Here is an 18,471-nt window from a genome sequence, read left to right as displayed (position 1 = left end):
TGACCTTCTCCACACCTCTAGGTTAGATGTTTCCACTTGTTCCATCCCCCATGGCCCTCAAAGAGACTAGATGCAGTTTTCTTTTTACCCTTTGTTTTATGAAGTTAAGATGTTATGCAGGGTGGAGGGTATTGTGTACTGGGGAGAATTCTTGGGTTGCCTTGAAATGTGACTTTGTTTCAGAGTTCTCTTTGATTTGCTAATGACTTTGCTCTGCTCTATAAATCAGCGGTTTGGGGTTGGAGACTTGCTCTTGCAAGCTATTAGCTGTGCAATGGGTCCTCCCAATCCCATCCTTTTTCTTTCTGTGTTTATTTCCTAATCCTCCTCCGTTCCCACTAGAGACCTGCAAAGTTATTTGCCGCACAGGTTCATGACACTTCGTTGAAACAACTTTTTTGAAGTGAGAGGATAAAAGACCTCAGACAGGAAAAAGAGAGAAAGAGACACTGAGCCAAGTTCCCATGAAGAGTTTATTGAGGGAGCCAAAGCCAGAGAGAGGACGAAGAAGTGGTACTTCACCATCCAGCCTTGAAGCTGCTGGCCTCTCCGAGATGGAAAATTTGGGAGGGAGCACTTGCCCTGTGTGAGGCCATGTGGAGTCTCTCACATCACAGCCTGTCCTACCCCCAAGACCCAGAGACAGGAAAGAAATGACAGAATTCCCACCTGAGCCTGAGGAGGGTGCTGAGGACATGCCTTACCCCCCCCCCCCCCCAAAAGGGCTACAGCTTTAGCCATCAGGGCCTCTGGAAGAAAGGCCAGGATGCCTGGCTCTCTAATTTGCTAGTCTAACCCTTAACGTGAAGGCCTGGCCAATGGGCCTGGCTGACAGCTCGGTTCAGACCTGGCCTCAGGCTTCTACTCTAGGAACTAACACCTACCATCCAAACATGATTAAAACACTCAGGACAGTTCTCTTGCTGACAAAGGCCATACCTCAGATAATGGCAGTCCTGTCAGACCTGGCCAGAGATAGAGACCCAAGCTGAATGGGGCGTGAGTACCTGAGGAGACCCACAGAGAGATTTTCTAGGGCTTAATTAGAGCCCAAAAAGCTTGGGTTTCTGTTTTTCCCCATCCAATGCCAATAATTCCCCAAAGATCCCCAAAAGGGAGAAAGGGAAAAGAAGGCAGAGAGCTTATCAAGAGGCTCAGCCATGTATGGGCTGGAGGTCCGATCTACTGGGGCGAGGAAAAGGCCGAAGAGGGGTGGGGCACTGAGGCAGGAGCGCTGGGGTGCTCCTCGGAATCTGGCATGTCATCCTGGAAGTACTCAGCCTGGCGGTACTGCCACAAGCGCAGGTTCCCATCCCACTGCAGGGCAGAAGGGAGCAAGCATTCAGGGGATGCTGCCACCCCCTCCCAGGTCCAAGTCCCAGACAGGCACTGGCCCCCTAACCCTGGCAATCTCACCGAACTGCTGACAATCTTCTCCTCAAAGGGGTGCCAACTGACGTCACGCACACAGGCCTTGTGGTTGGTGAGCTTCTTCACGATGTGCCCACTGAGGAGGTCATACACTGTTCAGAAAAGGCCAGAGTGGAGAGGGGTACATAGGACCTTCTAACCACCCCTCAGCTCTCCCTGAGCAACACCACTTAGCTGCCTCTCAGGCAACTTCCCACTTCCCCAGGGGTACAAAACCCACAGCAGAGTAGTATGGGGTTATTTCTCTCTCTCTCTCTTTTTATTTATTTATTTATTTATTTATTTATTTATTTATTTATTTATTTCAGAGACAGAGAGAGAGAGAGAGAGAGAGAGAGAGAGAGAGGAATAGATAGGGATAGACAGGAATGGAGAGAGATGAGAAGCATTAATCATCAGTGTTTTGTTGTGACACCTTAGTTGTTCATTGATTGCTTTCTCATATGTGCCTTGACCGTGGGCCTTCAGCAGACCAAATAACTCCTTGCTCGAGCCAGCAACCTTGGGTCCAAGTTGGTGAGCTTTGCTCAAACCAGATGAGCCCGCGCTCAAGCTGGTGACCTCGGGGTCTCAAACCTGGGTCCTCCACATCCCAGTCTGACGCTCTATCCACTGCACCACTGCCTGGTCAGGCTGTCTTTTTTTTTTTTTTTAAATAGGGACAGAGAGAGAGTCAGAGAGAGAGATAGATAGGGACAGACAGGAACTGAGAGAGATGAGAAGCATCAATCATCAGTTTTTCATTGTGACACCTTAGTTGTTCATTGATTACTTTCTCATATGTGCCTTGACCGCGGGCCTTCAGCAGACCGAGTAACCCCCTGCTCAAGCCAGCGACCTTGGGTCCAAGCTGGTGAGCTTTTTGCTTAAGCCAGATGAGCATGCGCTCAAGCTGGCGACCTCGGGGTCTCGAACCTGGGTCCTCTGCATCCCAGTCTAACGCTCTATCCACTGCACCATTGCCTGGTCAGGTTTTTTAATATTTATTTTTACTGATTTTAGAGAGAAGAAGGTAGGGGAAATAGACAGGAACTTCAATCTGTTCCTGTATGTGCCCTGACCGGGGATCTAACCGGCAAAGTATGGGGTTATTATTTCTTTTCTCTCCCTCTGAATGAGGGTATGGTCTTGCTGAACTTGGATATCTCTGGCTTTCAGCTAAATTTCACAAGGTCTACACTTAAAATGTAATGTGGCTTTAAAGCTATCTTAGCAGCAATTCCCCCCCCCCCTTTTTTTTTTCATTTTTCCGAAGCTGGAAATAGGGAGGCAGTCAGACAGACTCCTGCATGCGCCTGACCGGGATCCACCCGGCATGCCCACCAGGGGGCGATGCTCTGCCCCTCTGGGGCATTGCTCTGTTGCATCCAGAGCCATTCTAGCGCCTGAGGCAGAGGCCACAGAGCCATCCTCAGCACCCGGGCCATCTTCGCTCCAATGGAGCCTCTGCTGTGGGAGGGGAAGAGAGAGACAGGAAGGAGAGGGGGAGGGGTGGAGAAGCAGATGGGTGCTTCTCCTGTGTGCCCTGGCCAGGAATCGAACCCGGGACTCCTGCACGCCAGGCTGATGCTCTACTGCTGAGCCAACTGGCCAGGGCCTTTCCTTTTTTTTTTTTTTAATTGAGAGGTGGAGAGGTAGAGACAGACTGCTGCATGCTCTTGACCAGGATCCACCTGGCAAACCCTCTACCAGGTGATGCTCTACCCATCTAGGGTCACTGCTCTGTTGCTCAGCAACCAAGCTATTTTAGTGCCTGAAGCAAGGCCATGGAGCCATCCTCAGCAACTTACTCGAACCATTCGAGTCATGGCTGCAGGAAGTGGAGAGACAGAGAGAGGAGGGGGAGGGGTGGAGAAGCAGATGATTGCTTCTCCTGTGTGCCCTGACTGGGAATTGAACCTGGGCCTTCTACACGCCAGGCCAGTGCTCTACTGCTGAGCCAACTGGCCGAGGCCCTTTCTTTTTTCTTTTTTTAATAATCCTTTTTTTTTTTTTGAGATATTACTTATTGATTTTTAGAGAAAGAGAGGGTACGGGGAGTGAAGCAGGAAGCATCAACTCATAGTAGTTGCTTCCTCTATGCGCCTTGACCTTGTAAGCCCAGGGTTTTGAACCAGTGTCCTCAACATTCCTGCTTGATGCTTTATCCATTGCGCCACCACAGGTCAGGCAGCAATTTTCTAAAAAGCCCATAAGATCTAGAAGGCATCACAAAAGTGAAAAACAGATATATGCACAGACATATGAACCTGTTTCTCCTTATCTGGATGAGGTTGCACATTTTTCTCTTTCTGGATGGGTCTTCAGCTGAGGCTCCTTATGGCTGTATCTGTGTGTCTGTGCATTACTCTTGCTTCAGTAGCTGTATGTCCTTTACTACTTGCTATTATCTTTTTGTCATTATTTTTTACCTGTTTCCTTCTACCTTTCATCTGCAATATCTTTCCTTGACTGGCTACAAAACAGAACTGACTATATTTTTGGTAATCTATTATCTTTTTTTTTGTGTGTGTATGTGACAGAGACAGAGAGAGACAGAGCGAGGGACAGATAGGGACAGACTGACTGGAAGGGAGAGAGATGAGAAGCATCAATTCTTCGTTGCGGTTCCTTAGTTGTTCATTGATTGCCTTCTCATATGTGCCTTGACCGGAGGGCTACAGCAGACCAAGTGACCCCTTGCTCAAGCCAGCGACCGTGGGCTCAAGCTGGTGAGCCTTGCTCAAACCAGATGAGCCTGTGCTCAAGCTGGCGACCTCGGGGTTTTGAACCTGGGTCCTACACATCCTAGTTTGATGCCCTATCCACTGCGCCACCGCCTGGTCAGGTATCTATTATCTTTATTGACTAGATTTCTATGTTCCTTGTCTTAATTTAAAAAGCTGATGAAAGAATGTTTTCTGTTTCAGGTTACGCCTCCCTTCTTCCAAGCCACATTAAATCCAGTTGTAAATATCACTGAATTTTTTAAGGCGGTCACTAGTAGTTACAGGTAGAATGCCTAAGAAACTCCCTGCCCCTCCCGGTGCCCCTGTTCTGACACAATTCTTACCGACCACTTTGCCCGTGGAGCAACCACTGTAGATGAACTGCTGGCCAGTGCTGTGGCTGGGGGAGAACCGGCACCGGATGAGGGTGTGCAGCACTCCATGGCCCCGGTAAGTCATCAAGGAGCTGTCCCCTGGGAGCTTCAGCTTCCGCCAGGCTGGGTAAGGGTGCAGGGAGAGCCTTAAGTTAAGAGTCTGGTTTCTCTTGAGTCACCAGTCCTTAGCAAAGATCCATGCTCACAATCATCTTTCCAACCCCAACTGGTGCTTCTTTTCCCACCTAACAGTCAGCTGGGCCTCCTGCTGACGGTTAAGATACTGAAATATTTTGTATTGGTAGGTCCTGAGTGACCCCCAGCCTCAACCCTGGGAACCTCGGGCTCTCCCCCAGTTCAGCAAACAGAGATAATGCCTGGCAAAGAAAAGTGTGTGTGGGGGGCAGGCGGGGGGGACTCCAGGACTCTGCTCCAGGCTACAGTCAAATTCACTCTGCCCACTGAGAGACCTTTCCAGGAGTTAAATATCTATTTTTAAAATTTATTTATTGATTTTAGGGAGAGAGAAAGAGACAGAAACATCAATCTGTTTCTGCATGTGCTCTGACTAGAATCAAACCGGCAACCTTTGCATATTGGGACAACTCTCTAACCAACTGAGCTATCTGCTCAGGGCTCCTGGGGTTAAATACTTTAACTATCACCCCTGACTCTTCATTCTCCAGATCTCAGGCTCTACCTTCCACTCTCACCTTTTTTGGGTACCTGCTGCCAGCGGTAGTCCCAGTTTTGCTGTGTGGCAGCCTGGCGTGAGGCTTCCATGCCTTCCCGGCTAGAAAAGCGCCGGATATCCCAGAGCTTGATGGTCTGGTCTTTGGAGTTGGAGATGAGATACCGAGCATCACCCTGTGAATCCCAAGGTGGATGATGAAGCATCAGGGCTTGAGAACGTTGGTGCTGTCAGTCCAGCTCCCCTCTCTAGTTGAGGGGTAAGAACGCCAGTCCCTGACTATGCCTGCCTCATTCCTCATCCAGGTGGACTCACACTGGTTTTCTACTCCAGATCTTACCCTCTGGTTAAGCTTCCCCATCTCTGCCCATAGCACTGGCTGGGTCTCCTATTCTATCCTGGATGAACTGTCTCATGCTTTTTTTATACAGAAAGCCCTGTTCTGCTCCACTGGTACCAATTAGAGTTGGGTACCAATGGATCTCATGTTTCCTGGCTTAAGCCCCTTCCCTAAATCCCAGCTCTTGCAAACTTGGCTGATAATGACCCTGAAGAGTTCCTACACGAGTCCACTTTGACACCCTCCCCTGGCCAACTGGAACCTTAGTAGCCCAGCTGTGCAGTGCTGCATCTCTGCCCACCTTGCTGTCAATGAAGGTGATGCCATCCTGATGTCCAGCCAGTGCACCCACAGGTTTGGGGTCATCTTCTCGCATGGTGCGTCGATCCCACACTTTGCAGATGGCATCGTCACCCCCAGAGAACAGAATTTGGGAGCTCATGTCAGCAAAGGCCACTGCATTCACATCATCCTCATGGGACTCAATCTAGAGGATAAAGAGGCCAGGATACCTAGGACCTCTTTCTGGGTCTTCTAAGAGGCCAGAGACCAGGAGGCAGAGACTAAGTCTCAGGAACAATACCTGAAGGGTGCGCCGGTTCTGTTCTCGGTCAAAGACATACAAGCAGCCATCATTGGCCCTGAAAGGGAAGGGATAAAGATGGGCCTAGAGCCAGGACCTAGAGAGGACTAATGCTATGTGTGCTCTGGACAGTGCCTGTTGTCAAGTCATGCTGAGGGGCAAACTCGTCTCTCTTTTTTTTTTTTTTTTTTTAATTTATTCATTTTTAGAGAGGAGAGAGAGAGGGAGAGAGAGAGACAGAGAGAGAAAGAGAAGGGGGAGGAGCTGGAAGCATCAACTCCCATATGTGCCTTGACCAGGCAAGCCCAGGGTTTCGAACCGGCGACCTCAGCATTTCCAGGTCGACGCTTTATCCACTGCGCCACCATAGGTCAGGCTCTCTTCTTAAACAAGAGGTAGAAGTTAATTGTGTTTGCAAGGAGGTTTGCAACCTCCCATCTCATTCTGGTGATCAAGAGGTGAAGCAAGTCATAAACCCTGACCTTGGAGAAGGGCTGGTTGTTTTCCATAGCTGCCTGGGTAACAGTATCCAGTACAGCCTCTGTAACAGCAGAGCTGGTCTCTTGGAGTCTGCCTTTAACTGTGGGCAACATCTCCCACAAACACTCACCCTCCTAGCACTTCTCGTCCATCTGAGGAGACAGCAATGGAGAAGACAGCAAAGCGACGTTCATCTGGCCTGAAAAGAGCAAAGGAGGCGCTGGTTAAGTGCGTTCCCTTCAGCTTTTGTTAATCCATACAGAATCTGATGAGGGTTGTAAGGCACACTTCTCAGGGGATGAATCTTGCCAACATGAGCTAAGATATGGATTGCCTCAGGGAGAACCCAGAAATAGTCCTGCAACCATCTGTTTTACCCTGGTCCTCTGCTGACAGGATGGGTGGGTCCCTCCCAGGAATCCACAGAGAAACTTGCAACCAGTATACTTTTCCCTCTAAGCAGGAATTCCAGTTCAGGAGGTTTGCTCCTGGAGAGCCTTCCTTGAGAAGTTTCTGATGAGTCTGACCAGGAAGGGATGTCAGTACCTTAGATCCAGGGCAGTGTGTGTGTCTCCCTCCCCGTAGATGTTGCAGATATGAACTAAGAGAAGCAAGAGAAACAAGGATCTTTCAGGGGTAGGGAAAGGCAGGTAGAAGGGAAGCTAGAGGCGATGGAACAAAGGGCCAGGATGTCAGAGGCTGGGAGTGGTCTTTACAGGAGAAGGTGTGAAGTTCTGGCACAGAGGAGGTAGGTGTTTGGAGACCTCAGGTCCCAGGATGGAGAGACAACGGAAGCCTGGGGCATACTCACTGTAATCAGACCAGCTGGAGTATAGGAAATGGTTCCCATCAGGGGTGAAGGCCACATCTAGGACACTCCAGCCTACATCTCGGGCCTTGATGCTCTTGAATTTATGAAAGCGGCCATACCGGCAGTCATACAGTCTGATTGTCTGGTCTGTGTAAGTGGGGACCAGGAAGAATTAGAGAATACCCTTCTTGAATCCTCCCCAGATCAGACCTCTCTCAATGTATCTGAGGAACGTCCTCTGACTAATCATCACTAAGTCAGGTTTGGACCTTTCTAGCCTCAGCCAGAGGGACTGTTTCTTGTTTTAGGGCAGTTCATAGGACCAGGATCTGGTACCTTGGCAAGCAGACATGAAGATTTGACCATCTTTGCTGTAGATGCCACAGAAAGCCTTCTGAGAGTAGGTATCAGTGAAGCCCAGATAATTGGGCAAGAAGCTGGGAAAGCAGAGGGAAAATGAGAGTAAGGGGAGCTCAGGATGAGGAGCATCCAGGTTAGCAGAATCCTAACAGCTGGATGTGAGGACAAGAGCATTCTTCCCAAAAGGCTTTGGGCACAGTCCCCTTTCTTTCATTCATTCTATCATCTTCTCAATTTCTATACTTTCCCACTTTGTTTACTCTCAAAGGTTCAACCCCACTTAACCTAATCTTAATATCCCTGAGGATTTTTTAACATCTATCCTTTCAAAATTTAGGAGATATAACCTATCTGGCCCTTAAAGTCTCTCCACCAAGCCCCATACTCACTGAGACATCACTCGAGACTGTTCTCCAAGGGAGAAGCTTCCCTGGTGGCACAGGCCCCGTTCTCTCTAAAGGAAGGGATTGGGGAATACTGCTAGCAGAAACACAGGGATATTTCAGCCACATCCAGCCCCCTCCTCCAAAGTTATTGTTCTTGTCACAGAAATGGACACCACACACAGTTTGTCCCACCAAACTCTCATATAGGTTGGCTAAGAACTCTCCAGCTCCAGCACTTGATACTTCTTTGGAAAGTTTACTTCCTTCTTCTTTGGGGCTAGCAGAGCTTCTGGCTACCTTGATGGGCCTGCTACCAGGCTGATGGCAGGCTGATGGGAGGTGGAGAGGCCCACCTGGTGTAGCATTTGAGGAAAGCTGTGCTCCTCAGCTGTCCGCCTAAGCCCTAGCCGTCCTGTAGCCAGTTCCACTTGGGTCTTGATCTCATTGCATTCCAGCTCCCGGGTGTCAGGGGTTGCATCCACTGTGGGGACGAAAGAGAAGTTTCATCCCAGGTCTTTCAGCCCCAGAGGACAGTTAGCAGAACTGTGCTCAAGCCCACTCAATGTGGCTGCATATACTGTCTTCAAGGACTCCTTCATTCCCTGAATTATCTCATCTTCTTTTAATTTAACTGACTGTTCTTTGCCAATTTTTTAAAAAACTTTTTATTTATTTATTGATTTTTAGAGAGAGGAGAGAGATAGAAATAAAGGGGGTGAGGAGGAACGGGAAGCCCCTCAACTCATACTAGTTGCTTCCCATATGTGCCCTGACCAGGCAAGCCTGGGGCTTCGAACCAGTGATCTCAGCATTCCAGGTTGAATGCTTTATCCACTGCACCACCACAAGTCAGGTGCTATTTTTTTTAAAAGGGTTTCTAATGAAAGCCTTCTGATATTAGGATCTTGGTTTGCCTTTCCTCTTACCGGGTGGGTTGTATCGGTCCCCAAGACGACCATCCCAGGCACTGTCATGTTCTTCCTCCGAGTCAGAGAGGGCCTGGATGAGTTGTAAATTTGCTGCACCTCCTCCCTGCACCAACCTCACTTGGCCCCTGTGGAGAGACCCCCCCCCCCCATGATAAAGGGGGAGGATTCCTCTCCCAAACCAACCAAATTCAGAGTCAAAAGCTATCCAGTGCTTTGACTACTTGGTATTCAAACCCTCATAGTGTCACCATTTTGAGGTCTGAGGCTGATCAGACCTTGGCTGTTATTTGCGGTCTCCTATAAGACAGTAGAAAATTGATTCTTTTCAGCAGACGTAGAGAACCCCAACATTACATGGCTTTTGACAGACCTATGAAGTTGACTTCTTAGAATTAAAAATTCTAAGAGCATTTCCTTCTGAGCCTCTGCTGGAGGAGTTCAGCATAGAACACAGTTATCTAAAGGGATTCCCAAGCTTGTCTTCTCCTCAAGAAGCCACAGCTAAGAAACAAAGCCACTTTCACTCCCTTTCCAGTCAATGTCTGGTGGTCACTTTCCTCAAAGCTTTCTTTCTTCAAAAGCAGGGTTAGAGTTAACTTGTTTTTCAAGTAAATTCACATGGCCTCATATCATACGTAATTAACTTCACTGAAGTTTAACACCTACCTCCCTAACTCTTCTCTTCACCACACACCCAACATCACTCCTTTTCCACCAGGGCCCCACTTTTTAATTTTAATTTTTGACTTATTTGGAAAATGTATTAAATTTGTACAGTAATAACTAGATAGGCTCCACTGAACAGGCCCCTCTAACACAAGAGTGAGCCATCTTGGTGACCCTCCCTAGGCAAGAACCACTCTTACAGGATATGGAGCTGAGGGTCCAGCAGGAAAGGTTGCTCTGTTTAAAGAGAACAGCTGTCCTGGGCTAATCCCGTTCCCTATCCTGTTACTTCCCGCCTGGAGTTGGGATCATGGGACTGTGGTGGCGCCTGGTGGGGACACACCAGGGAGCAAGTTACCTGCGAAGGAGATAGGCCAGTACCTGGGCCAGATCCACATCTTCATCCTCCTCTTCCTCTTCCTCACTCCGACGAAGGCCAGTCCCTCTTCGAGGCAAGCCCTCGGAGGAGTCTCCGGATCCAGTTCCTGCGCTGCTGCTGTTCCGTGATCCCATCTTCTGGTCACAGCATCCTTAAGTCCTGTGCAGGGACTCCTCCTGTCACCTCCTTGGGTTTGGTGAAAGCAAAGCCTGCTCTAGAAATACTAAGGTCTCCTGAGAGAGGGGGAACTACCTCTAGTAGGGCGACCCTTTCTAGGAACCTAGGAGATCCCTTTTTCTTTAGTCGGTGACAACTCCCAGCCCTTCAGAAACACAAACCTTTGCCAATCTTGTGAAGCTAAAAAAGAAGAGTGAAGTCTAGGGGACTACCCTAGTTCACCAATGAGAATCCCTTGAAGAAGAATTTCTCAGTTTTCTACCTCAAAATCACCTATCAAAATCCCTGGAGTAGGTGGATTTCCAGGTAACCTCTCCGGCCGACCAATCAAATCTCTTCGCGGAAGAAAGCGCCTCATTAGCTTATCTCATCTAGCCAGTCAGAAGACTTAGAATTCAGAGACCCCCGACGCCCCCCTTACCACCCAATCAGCGTGCTCCCTTGCGAAAGCCGGCAGCAGCGACAACCAATGACATTAGAATTCGGCCTAACACCCCCCTCCTTCCTAGCCTCACGCCCACGTGGTGTACAGAGGGTGTGCACGCCAAGGTGGGTAGGTAGGGAACAGGCTAAGAAGCCCCTCCCACTGAAGCTGGTGGCTACCGCCCCGCACAAAACCACCCACCAGCTAGGAGCTGTCGCAGGACCCGCAGGGGCGCGATGCCTTGTTTACACCAACTGCCGCCGCAGCGCTGGCCAATTGCTCCTCGGTCACGCGCTTCCTGCGTCACTCACCTCCTGGCTTCCCCGCCTGCGGACTATCGACGTCACGCGACGCCCCTGGAGGCCCCGCCCCTTTGGCTCGCTAACTGGCCTGCTGAGCATGGTGATTGACAGGTGGGTGGGAGAGAGCGCGTGAGGGGTGTGAGCGAAGAAGAAAGCGCGCCACGGAGGAAGGGCGTTCGCTACTTGTTGGGAGGAGTAAGCGGGGAACCGCTCGCTTCCTATAACATGGATAACAACTACAATTAATGGATGAGGGGTGGGGCTTACAAAAAAAGTTGGTTCCCTACAGAGAGGTGTTTTAGCAAGGGATACAATTTGCTATCGGTCCCTAAAAGTTCATGTGGCCTCGCACTTTTTAGATGATCTCTGAGGGCCTCCTTTTTTTCCTCTTTTCTCCAGCCTTCCTGTTTTCGTTGGTTGCGGCTTCAGTCGGCCCTGCCCTAAGGGGTGCCATCGCCTATAGGGTGGGTTTACGTCACAGATGGGGACCCGGCCTCCATACCCTCCCTTCTGGGTTTAGCTTCCGGTAGCCTTGTTCTTGTAGGGACCGCCCTTTCTAGACCTCCCCTTAGCCTCTTTGACAACTTTTTAGACGACCCCTTGCTTCCTTCTGCAGTCTTTGCAGACGCTCCCTAACACACCGAGTCTCGACGGGTCTTTCAGGTTTCGTCAGTTCCCCTTAGACGCCCCTTTGGCCTTCCAGGATTTGCAGACCTTCCCTAGACACTCTGTCCTCACTGTGTCTCTCCGTCCCCAGCTCCCTGGCTGGGGTGTGCACGTACTCCACCTCTTACCCGCTCCTCCTGGTTTATGAGTAACCCGGATAAGTCCAAGGCTGGGACTTGCCACGTCTCGGGATCATTGCCCAGCCTAGGGGGTGGGGACCGTGGGTCTAGTGACTTAGCGGTTCCGGGCGCAAAGGTCCGGGGTCCAAGTTGCACCTTAGCAGCCCCGGCCCGCACTCCCTTAGAAGTGCTAGGAGCTGTCCCCGGTCTAGAGTCCCCTGAGGACTTGAGGGGAGCGAGGGCCCTGAATCCTCCTGGGCACTTCCTTTTGGGCCTCACTGCCCCTGGGAGGGTGAAGGTGTGGTCAGTCCTTCGGTGACTGCTTCTGGTCTAGACTGCAAGATCAGAGCTTATCTCTGGTCACCAGAGCAGGCTCCATGGGCGTGCGACCTGTACAATCGAACCTACACTTGTTTTATCACTGATAATAGCAATACACTGTTTACTACTGATAATAATACACTGTAAACAAAATACTAGAGTATGGGATAGGGTTGGTTAAATTGTGGTCCGTGGTAGGACACAAATAGGTAGATACTAAAATAGGATGATGTAGTCTTCTATTTCTATGCTATGGAAAACTGTTTTAACTTACAAATAGGACTTAAGACCGGTGGTAGACAGTTCTGTTGGCACATTGTGGTGCATGCAAAAACAATATGGTTTAAATTTTGCACAAGAAGTATGAAAATACCCAGGCTTATTATACCATTAAACAAATAACAAGGTGTAAAAGGCCTTGCATGAATTAGTGACAAAGGTAAAGCATCAATATTGTGTTATGATTAATACAGCCAGAGTACCTGAAGTCCATAAAAAACAAAAAATGTTAAATTCATGTTTATAATGCCTTTGTGTGTGTGTGTGTGAGACTGTGAGAGGGACAGACAGACAGGAAGGTAGAGAGGTGATGAGAAACATCAATTCTTGTTTGCGGGACCTTAGTTCATTAATTGCTTTCTCATGCGCGCCCTGATGAGGGGCTATAGCTGGGCAAGTGACCCCTTGCCCAAGTCAGCGACCTTGGGCTTCAAGCCAGTGACCTTTGGGCTCAAGTCAGCGACCATGGATTTATGTCTATGATCCTATGCTCAAGCCAGCGATCCTGCACTCAAGCTAGTGACCCTGCGCTCCAGCCCAGACCTTGGGTTTTAAACCTGGGTCCCAAGCAGCCCAAGCCAATGCTTTATCCACTGCGCCACCGCCTGCTCAGGCTATAATGCATTTTTATTTTTTATTACCTCTTTGCTCTTCTTGGCCTTTTCTCCTTAGCACTTACAAATCCAGTTTAAAACTGAATAAAATCCGAATTCAAGCCTTTGAAATATGGAACTTGTAGCATATAAAAGTCATGGAAATGGCCTGACCAGGCGGTGGCGCAGTGGATAGAGTATTGGACTGGGACACAGAATACCCAGGATTGAAACTCTGAGGCCTCCAACTTGAGGGCAAAACTCTGAGGTCTCCAGCTTGAGAGCGGACTCACTGGCTTGAGCACGGGATCATAGACATAACCCCGTGGTCCCTATCTGTGACTCTATCTCTGTCCAAAAAAAAAAAAAGTCATGGAAATGTAAAAAAAAGAAATCTAAGGTTTTTATGACTAAAATGAGTCTTAATACCATTCAAATGCTAAAGAATATAGGATTTCATCTCTGAATCCACTGATTGATTTTTGTAGGTAAGATAAGTCTATGAACTTGATTATGTCACTTATTTTTTTTAAATTTATTCATTTTAGAGAGAAGAGAGAGAGAGAGAGAGAGACAGACAGACAGACAGAAAGGAGGAGCAGGAAGCATCAACTCCCATTTGTGCCTTGACCAGGCAAGCCCAGGGTCCCGAACCAGTGACCTCAGTGTTTCCAGGTCGACACTTCAGCCACTGCGCCACCACAGGTCAGGCCCTATGTCACTTATGTTTTATATGTCAAAAAATGAGTTATTTCTTAGGGAATACTATATGTTCTATTGAAAGAAAATGGCATGTCTTACCTGACCAGGCGGTGGCGCAGTGGATAGAGCTTCGGACTGGGACACAGAGGATCCAGGTTCAAGACCCTGAGGTTGCCAGCTTGAGCGTGGGCTCATCTGGTTTGAGCAAAGTTACCAGTGTGGACCCAAGGTCGCTGGCTGGAGCAAGGGGTTACTCGGTCTGCTGTAGGCCCATGGGCAAGGCACATATGAGAAAGCAATCAATGAACAACTAAGGTGTCGCATTGAAAAACTAATGATTGATGCTTCTCATCTCTCTCAGTTCCTGTTTGTCTGTCCCTGTCTATCCCTCTCTCTGACTCTCACTATGTCTCTGTAAAAAAAAAAAAAAGGCATTTCTTTTTTTTATTACACTTTTACACTTTTTGTTTACTGTTATTTTTGTATTAGTTTCAGGTGTATAGCACAGTGATTAGATGATCATATACTTTACAAAGTGTTCCCCTGACATTCCAGTACCCAATCAGGCACCATATATACTTATTATAAGATTATTGACTATATTCCCTAGACGTCCTTTACATCCCTGTGACTATTTTGTAGCTACCAATTTGTACTTCTTAATCCCTTCACCTTTTTCTTTTTGGGGGGATAGCATCTTGTTTTTATTCAGCTTTGATCAACATGCAGATTTTGATGCACCCTGTTTTCAAAACAAGGATAAAGTATCTATTGATCCTTGCAAATTCTCTCCCATCTCTATTTATAGGTAGCCCTGTCTGTTGCTCCCTCCTCGAATGGATTATTTGAGAAAAATAGGTTCAAATTTCAAACAATAGCCTGGCCTGTGGTAGCCCAGTGGCTAGAACTCTGACCCAAAACCCTGGGCTTGCCTGGTAAAAGCACATACAACAAGCAACCAATGAATAGCTAGAGTAAAGCAACCACTTCTCATTCCCCACCCCTCCTCTCTCTGTAAAATCAATAAATAAAATCTTTTAAAAAAATTAAATCTTAAAAAACAAGTTAAAAATAAAAGAGGCCTGTCTGAAGTTTCTCCTGGGGCATGCCAGTCAACCACACTTCCTGTGACAACCCTTCCCCCCTTGCTTTAAAATTTTTTTCAAACAGTGAAACCTAAAGGGTAATGTGAAATGTTAGGAGTTTACATTGAACATCAGTTCAATGTATTACTGTGTTCACATGTTTTATTATTGCTTTTTCAATACTGTATGCAAACTGGTTCCCTCCTTTCACTGTCTGTATCAGAGGCTCCTCTATCTGGCTGGATGTAATGAACTATCTGCTGCTGGTTTCCTTTCCACCGGGCATAGATGCATTGGGGGACTAAAGGGTGGCGATGGTGGCGGCGGCGGTGATGGTGGTGGTAGTAGAGATGGTTGAGCTGTTCTTGGCTAACTTTATAGTGTGGACTTGCCTTTTCCAAATCCCTGTTATCTGTGTATTCTACATTTCTCCCTTGCATTTACCTGTCACCTTTTTTTTATTTAACATTTTTTCTGTTTTTTTAAATTTATTTATTCATTTTAAATTTTATTTATTTATTTATTTATTTATTTATTACAGAGACAGACAGGAACGGAGAGAGATGAGAAGTATCAATTATTAGTTTTTCGTTGCGCGTTGCAACATCTTAGTTGTTCATTGATTGCTTTCTCATATGTGCCTTGACCGTGGGCCTTCATCAGACTGAGTAACTCCTTGCTGGGGCCAGTGACCTTGGGTCCAAGCTGGTGGGCTTTTGCTCAAACCAGATGAGCCCGCGCTCAAGCTGGGAACCTCGGGGTCTCGAACCTGGGTCTTCTGCATCCCAGTCCGACGCTCTATCCACTGCGCCACCACCTGGTCAGGCTATCTATTCATTTTAGAGAGGAGAGAGAGAGAGAGAGAGAGAGAGAGAGAGAGAGAAAGAAAGAGAGAACAGGGAGGGAGGAGGAGCAGGAAGCATCAGCTCCTATATGTATCTTGACCAGAAAAGTGCAGGGTTTTGAACCGGTGACCTCCTCATTCCAGGTTGATGCTTTATCCACTGCGCCACCACAGGTCAGGCCTACCCTTCACCTTTTTCACCCAGTCCTTCAAACCCCCTCCACTCTGTCAACAATCAGTCTGTTCTCTGTATCTATGAGTCATTCAGTTTAATCTGTTTATTTTGTTCTTTAGATTCCACATATAAATGAAATCATACGGTATTTGTCTTTGTCTGACTTATTTCACTCAGCATAATACCCTTTAGGTCCATGCCATTGCAAATGGTAAGATTTCATCTGTTTTATGGCCTAGTAATATTCCATTGTGTATATAATACCACAGCTTTTTTATCCACTCATCTGCTGAAGGGCACTTGGGTTGCTTCCATATCTTGGTTATTGTAAATAACACTGAATGAACACAGGTGTGCAAATATTCTTTTGAATGAGTGTTTTGGGTTTCTTTGAATATATACTATATAGGGAAGTGGAATCGCTGGGTCAAAAGGCAGTTCCATTTTAAATTTTTTGAGGAATCTCCATACTGTTTTCCACAGTGGCTGCACAAATCTGCATTCCCACCAGCAGTGCAGGAGGGTTTCCTTTTCTCCACATCCTCACCAACACTTGTTTGTTGATTTATCAATGATAGCCATTCTGAAAGGTGTGAGGTGGTATATTGTGGCTTTAGTTTTAATTTCTCTGATGATTAGTTGAGCATCTTTTCATATGTCTATTGGCCATCTGAATGTCCTCTTTGGAGAAATATCTACTTAGGTCCTCTGCCTATTTTTAAAATTGGATTGTTTATTTTTTTGGTGTTGAATTGTATGAGTTCTTTATAAATTTTGTATATTAACCCCTTATCAGATGTATCATTGGTGAAAATGATCTCACATTCAGTAGGTTGTCTTTTTGTTTTGTTGATGGTTTCCTTCGCTGTGTAAAAACTTTTTAGTTTGCTGTAGTTTCACTTATTTTTTCTTTTGTTTCCCTTGCCAAAGAGGAGTTATATCAGAAAATAATATTGCTAAGAGAAATGTCAGAGCCTGACCAGGCAGTAATAGAGTATTGACCTGGGACACTGAGGACCCAGGTTCAAAACACCAAGCTTGCCGGCTTGAGTGTGGGATCATAGCCATGACCCCGTGGTTGCTGGCTTGAGCCCAAATGTTGCTGGCTTGAAGCCCAAGGTCACTGGCTTGAGTCCAAGGTTGCTGGTTTGAGCAAGGGGTCACTGAGCTGTAGCCTTTCAGGCAAGACAGGTATGAGAAAGTAATCAATGAACAACTAAGGTGCTGCAACTATGAGTTGATACTTCTCATCTCTCCCTCCCTCCCTGTCTCTCTTAAAAAAAAAATGCCAGAGATTTTACTATCCTATTTTATTTTAAGAGTTTTATGGTTTCAAGTCTTTTTTTTTTTTTTAGAGAATGAGAGAGAAGCATCAACTTGTTGTTTCACTTTAGTTGTACATTTATTGCTTTCTCATACGTGCCTTGACTGGTGACTCCAGCTGAACCAGTCACCCCTTGCTTAAGTCAGCAACCATGGACTTCAAGCCAGCGACCTTTGGGCTCAAGCCAGCGTCGATGGGGTCATGTTTATGATCCCACACTCAAGCTGGTGAGCCTACACTCAAGCCAGTGACCTCGGGGTTTTGAACTTGGGTCCTCCGTGTCCCAGTCCAATGCTCTATCCACTGTGCTGCTGCCTGGTCAGGCTCAAGTCTTAAGTTTAAGTCTTTAATCCATTTTGAGTTTATTCTTGTATATGATATAAGGAGGTGGTCTAATATTTTATTTCATTTATTTGTCCAATTTTCTCAACACCATTTATTAAATAGACTATTGTGAAAGTGGCATTTCTTTAAAAATAATTATAATTAAGTCATTTTAGTAAACTCTATTGGCCTTCTCATGATTTTGAAATTTGGCATGTTACTTGGTGACAATTTGTAAAATACTTTTCATCTTTTCATTTGAGCAGCTCAACTCTCAACTGCCATCCTTTTCTTTTTGACAGAGTCAGAGAGAGGGTCAGACAGACAGGAAGGGAGAGACATGAGATGCATCAGTTCCTTGTTGCGGCTTCTTTATTGTTCACTGATTGCTTTTTCATATGTGCCTTGACCTGGGGGCTACAGCAGAACTAGCAACCCCTTGCTCAAGCCAGTGACCTTTGGGCTCAAGCTAGCAACCTTGAGGTCATATCTATGATCCCATGCTTAATTTTTTAATTTATTTATTCATTTTTAGAGAGGAGAGAGAGAGGGTGAGAGACAGAGAGAGAGAAGGGGGGAGGAGCTGGAAGCATCAACTCCCATATGTGCCTTGACCAGGCAAGCCCAGGGTTTCGAACCGGCAACCTCAGCATTTCCAGGTCGACGCTTTATCCACTGCGCCACCACAGGTTGATCCCATGCTTAAACCAGCAACCCTGTGCTCAAGTTGGTGAGGCCCCGCTCAAGCCAGTGAACTCAGGGTTTTGGACCTGGGTCCTCTGCGTTCCAGTCTGACGCTCTATCCACTGTGCCACTGCCTGGTCAGGCTCTCCCACTACACTTAAAGCCACTGAAAGGTTTTTTGTCTTTAGCACCCATTTTAGAACCAGTTCTGGTAATTGCGAAGTAAAGGTCAGCTAGTTGACTTCCTGTTTGATCTACCTAGATCTGTTTCCTGCTCATTAGCATCTCCACTAGAGGGCAGGCTGTGCTAAGGT

General features: G+C 47.1%; 1 protein-coding gene across 9 annotated transcripts; it reads right to left on the bottom strand.

Annotated features, from left to right (window-relative positions):
• Positions 1 to 455: 455 nt before the first annotated feature.
• DCAF11 (DDB1 and CUL4 associated factor 11) lies at positions 456 to 11,074 on the bottom strand. Of its 9 annotated transcripts, none has more exons than XM_066343798.1 (15): positions 10,941 to 11,074; positions 10,118 to 10,324; positions 9,091 to 9,218; positions 8,518 to 8,645; positions 8,168 to 8,232; positions 7,755 to 7,855; positions 7,419 to 7,565; positions 7,154 to 7,208; positions 6,738 to 6,806; positions 6,128 to 6,185; positions 5,846 to 6,031; positions 5,227 to 5,380; positions 4,484 to 4,636; positions 1,417 to 1,523; positions 456 to 1,317 (listed from the first exon to the last, which is right to left on the bottom strand). In XM_066343798.1, the coding sequence occupies exons 2-15, from the start codon at positions 10,270 to 10,272 to the stop codon at positions 1,183 to 1,185; spliced, it is 1,641 nt and encodes a 546-aa protein (XP_066199895.1). In that variant the 5' UTR covers positions 10,273 to 10,324; positions 10,941 to 11,074; the 3' UTR covers positions 456 to 1,182. The 9 variants fall into 9 exon arrangements, with proteins under 9 accessions (XP_066199895.1, XP_066199903.1, XP_066199899.1 ...); XM_066343806.1 differs by having other exon boundaries at positions 10,141 to 10,324; positions 11,051 to 11,074; XM_066343802.1 differs by having other exon boundaries at positions 11,051 to 11,071.
• Positions 11,075 to 18,471: the final 7,397 nt, after the last annotated feature.

Source organism: Saccopteryx leptura, chromosome 6, assembly GCF_036850995.1.
Source record: "Saccopteryx leptura isolate mSacLep1 chromosome 6, mSacLep1_pri_phased_curated, whole genome shotgun sequence".
NCBI lineage: Eukaryota > Metazoa > Chordata > Mammalia > Chiroptera > Emballonuridae > Saccopteryx > Saccopteryx leptura.
Note: the sequence above shows the minus strand (reverse complement) of the source record. Positions and strands in the feature narration are given on the sequence as shown.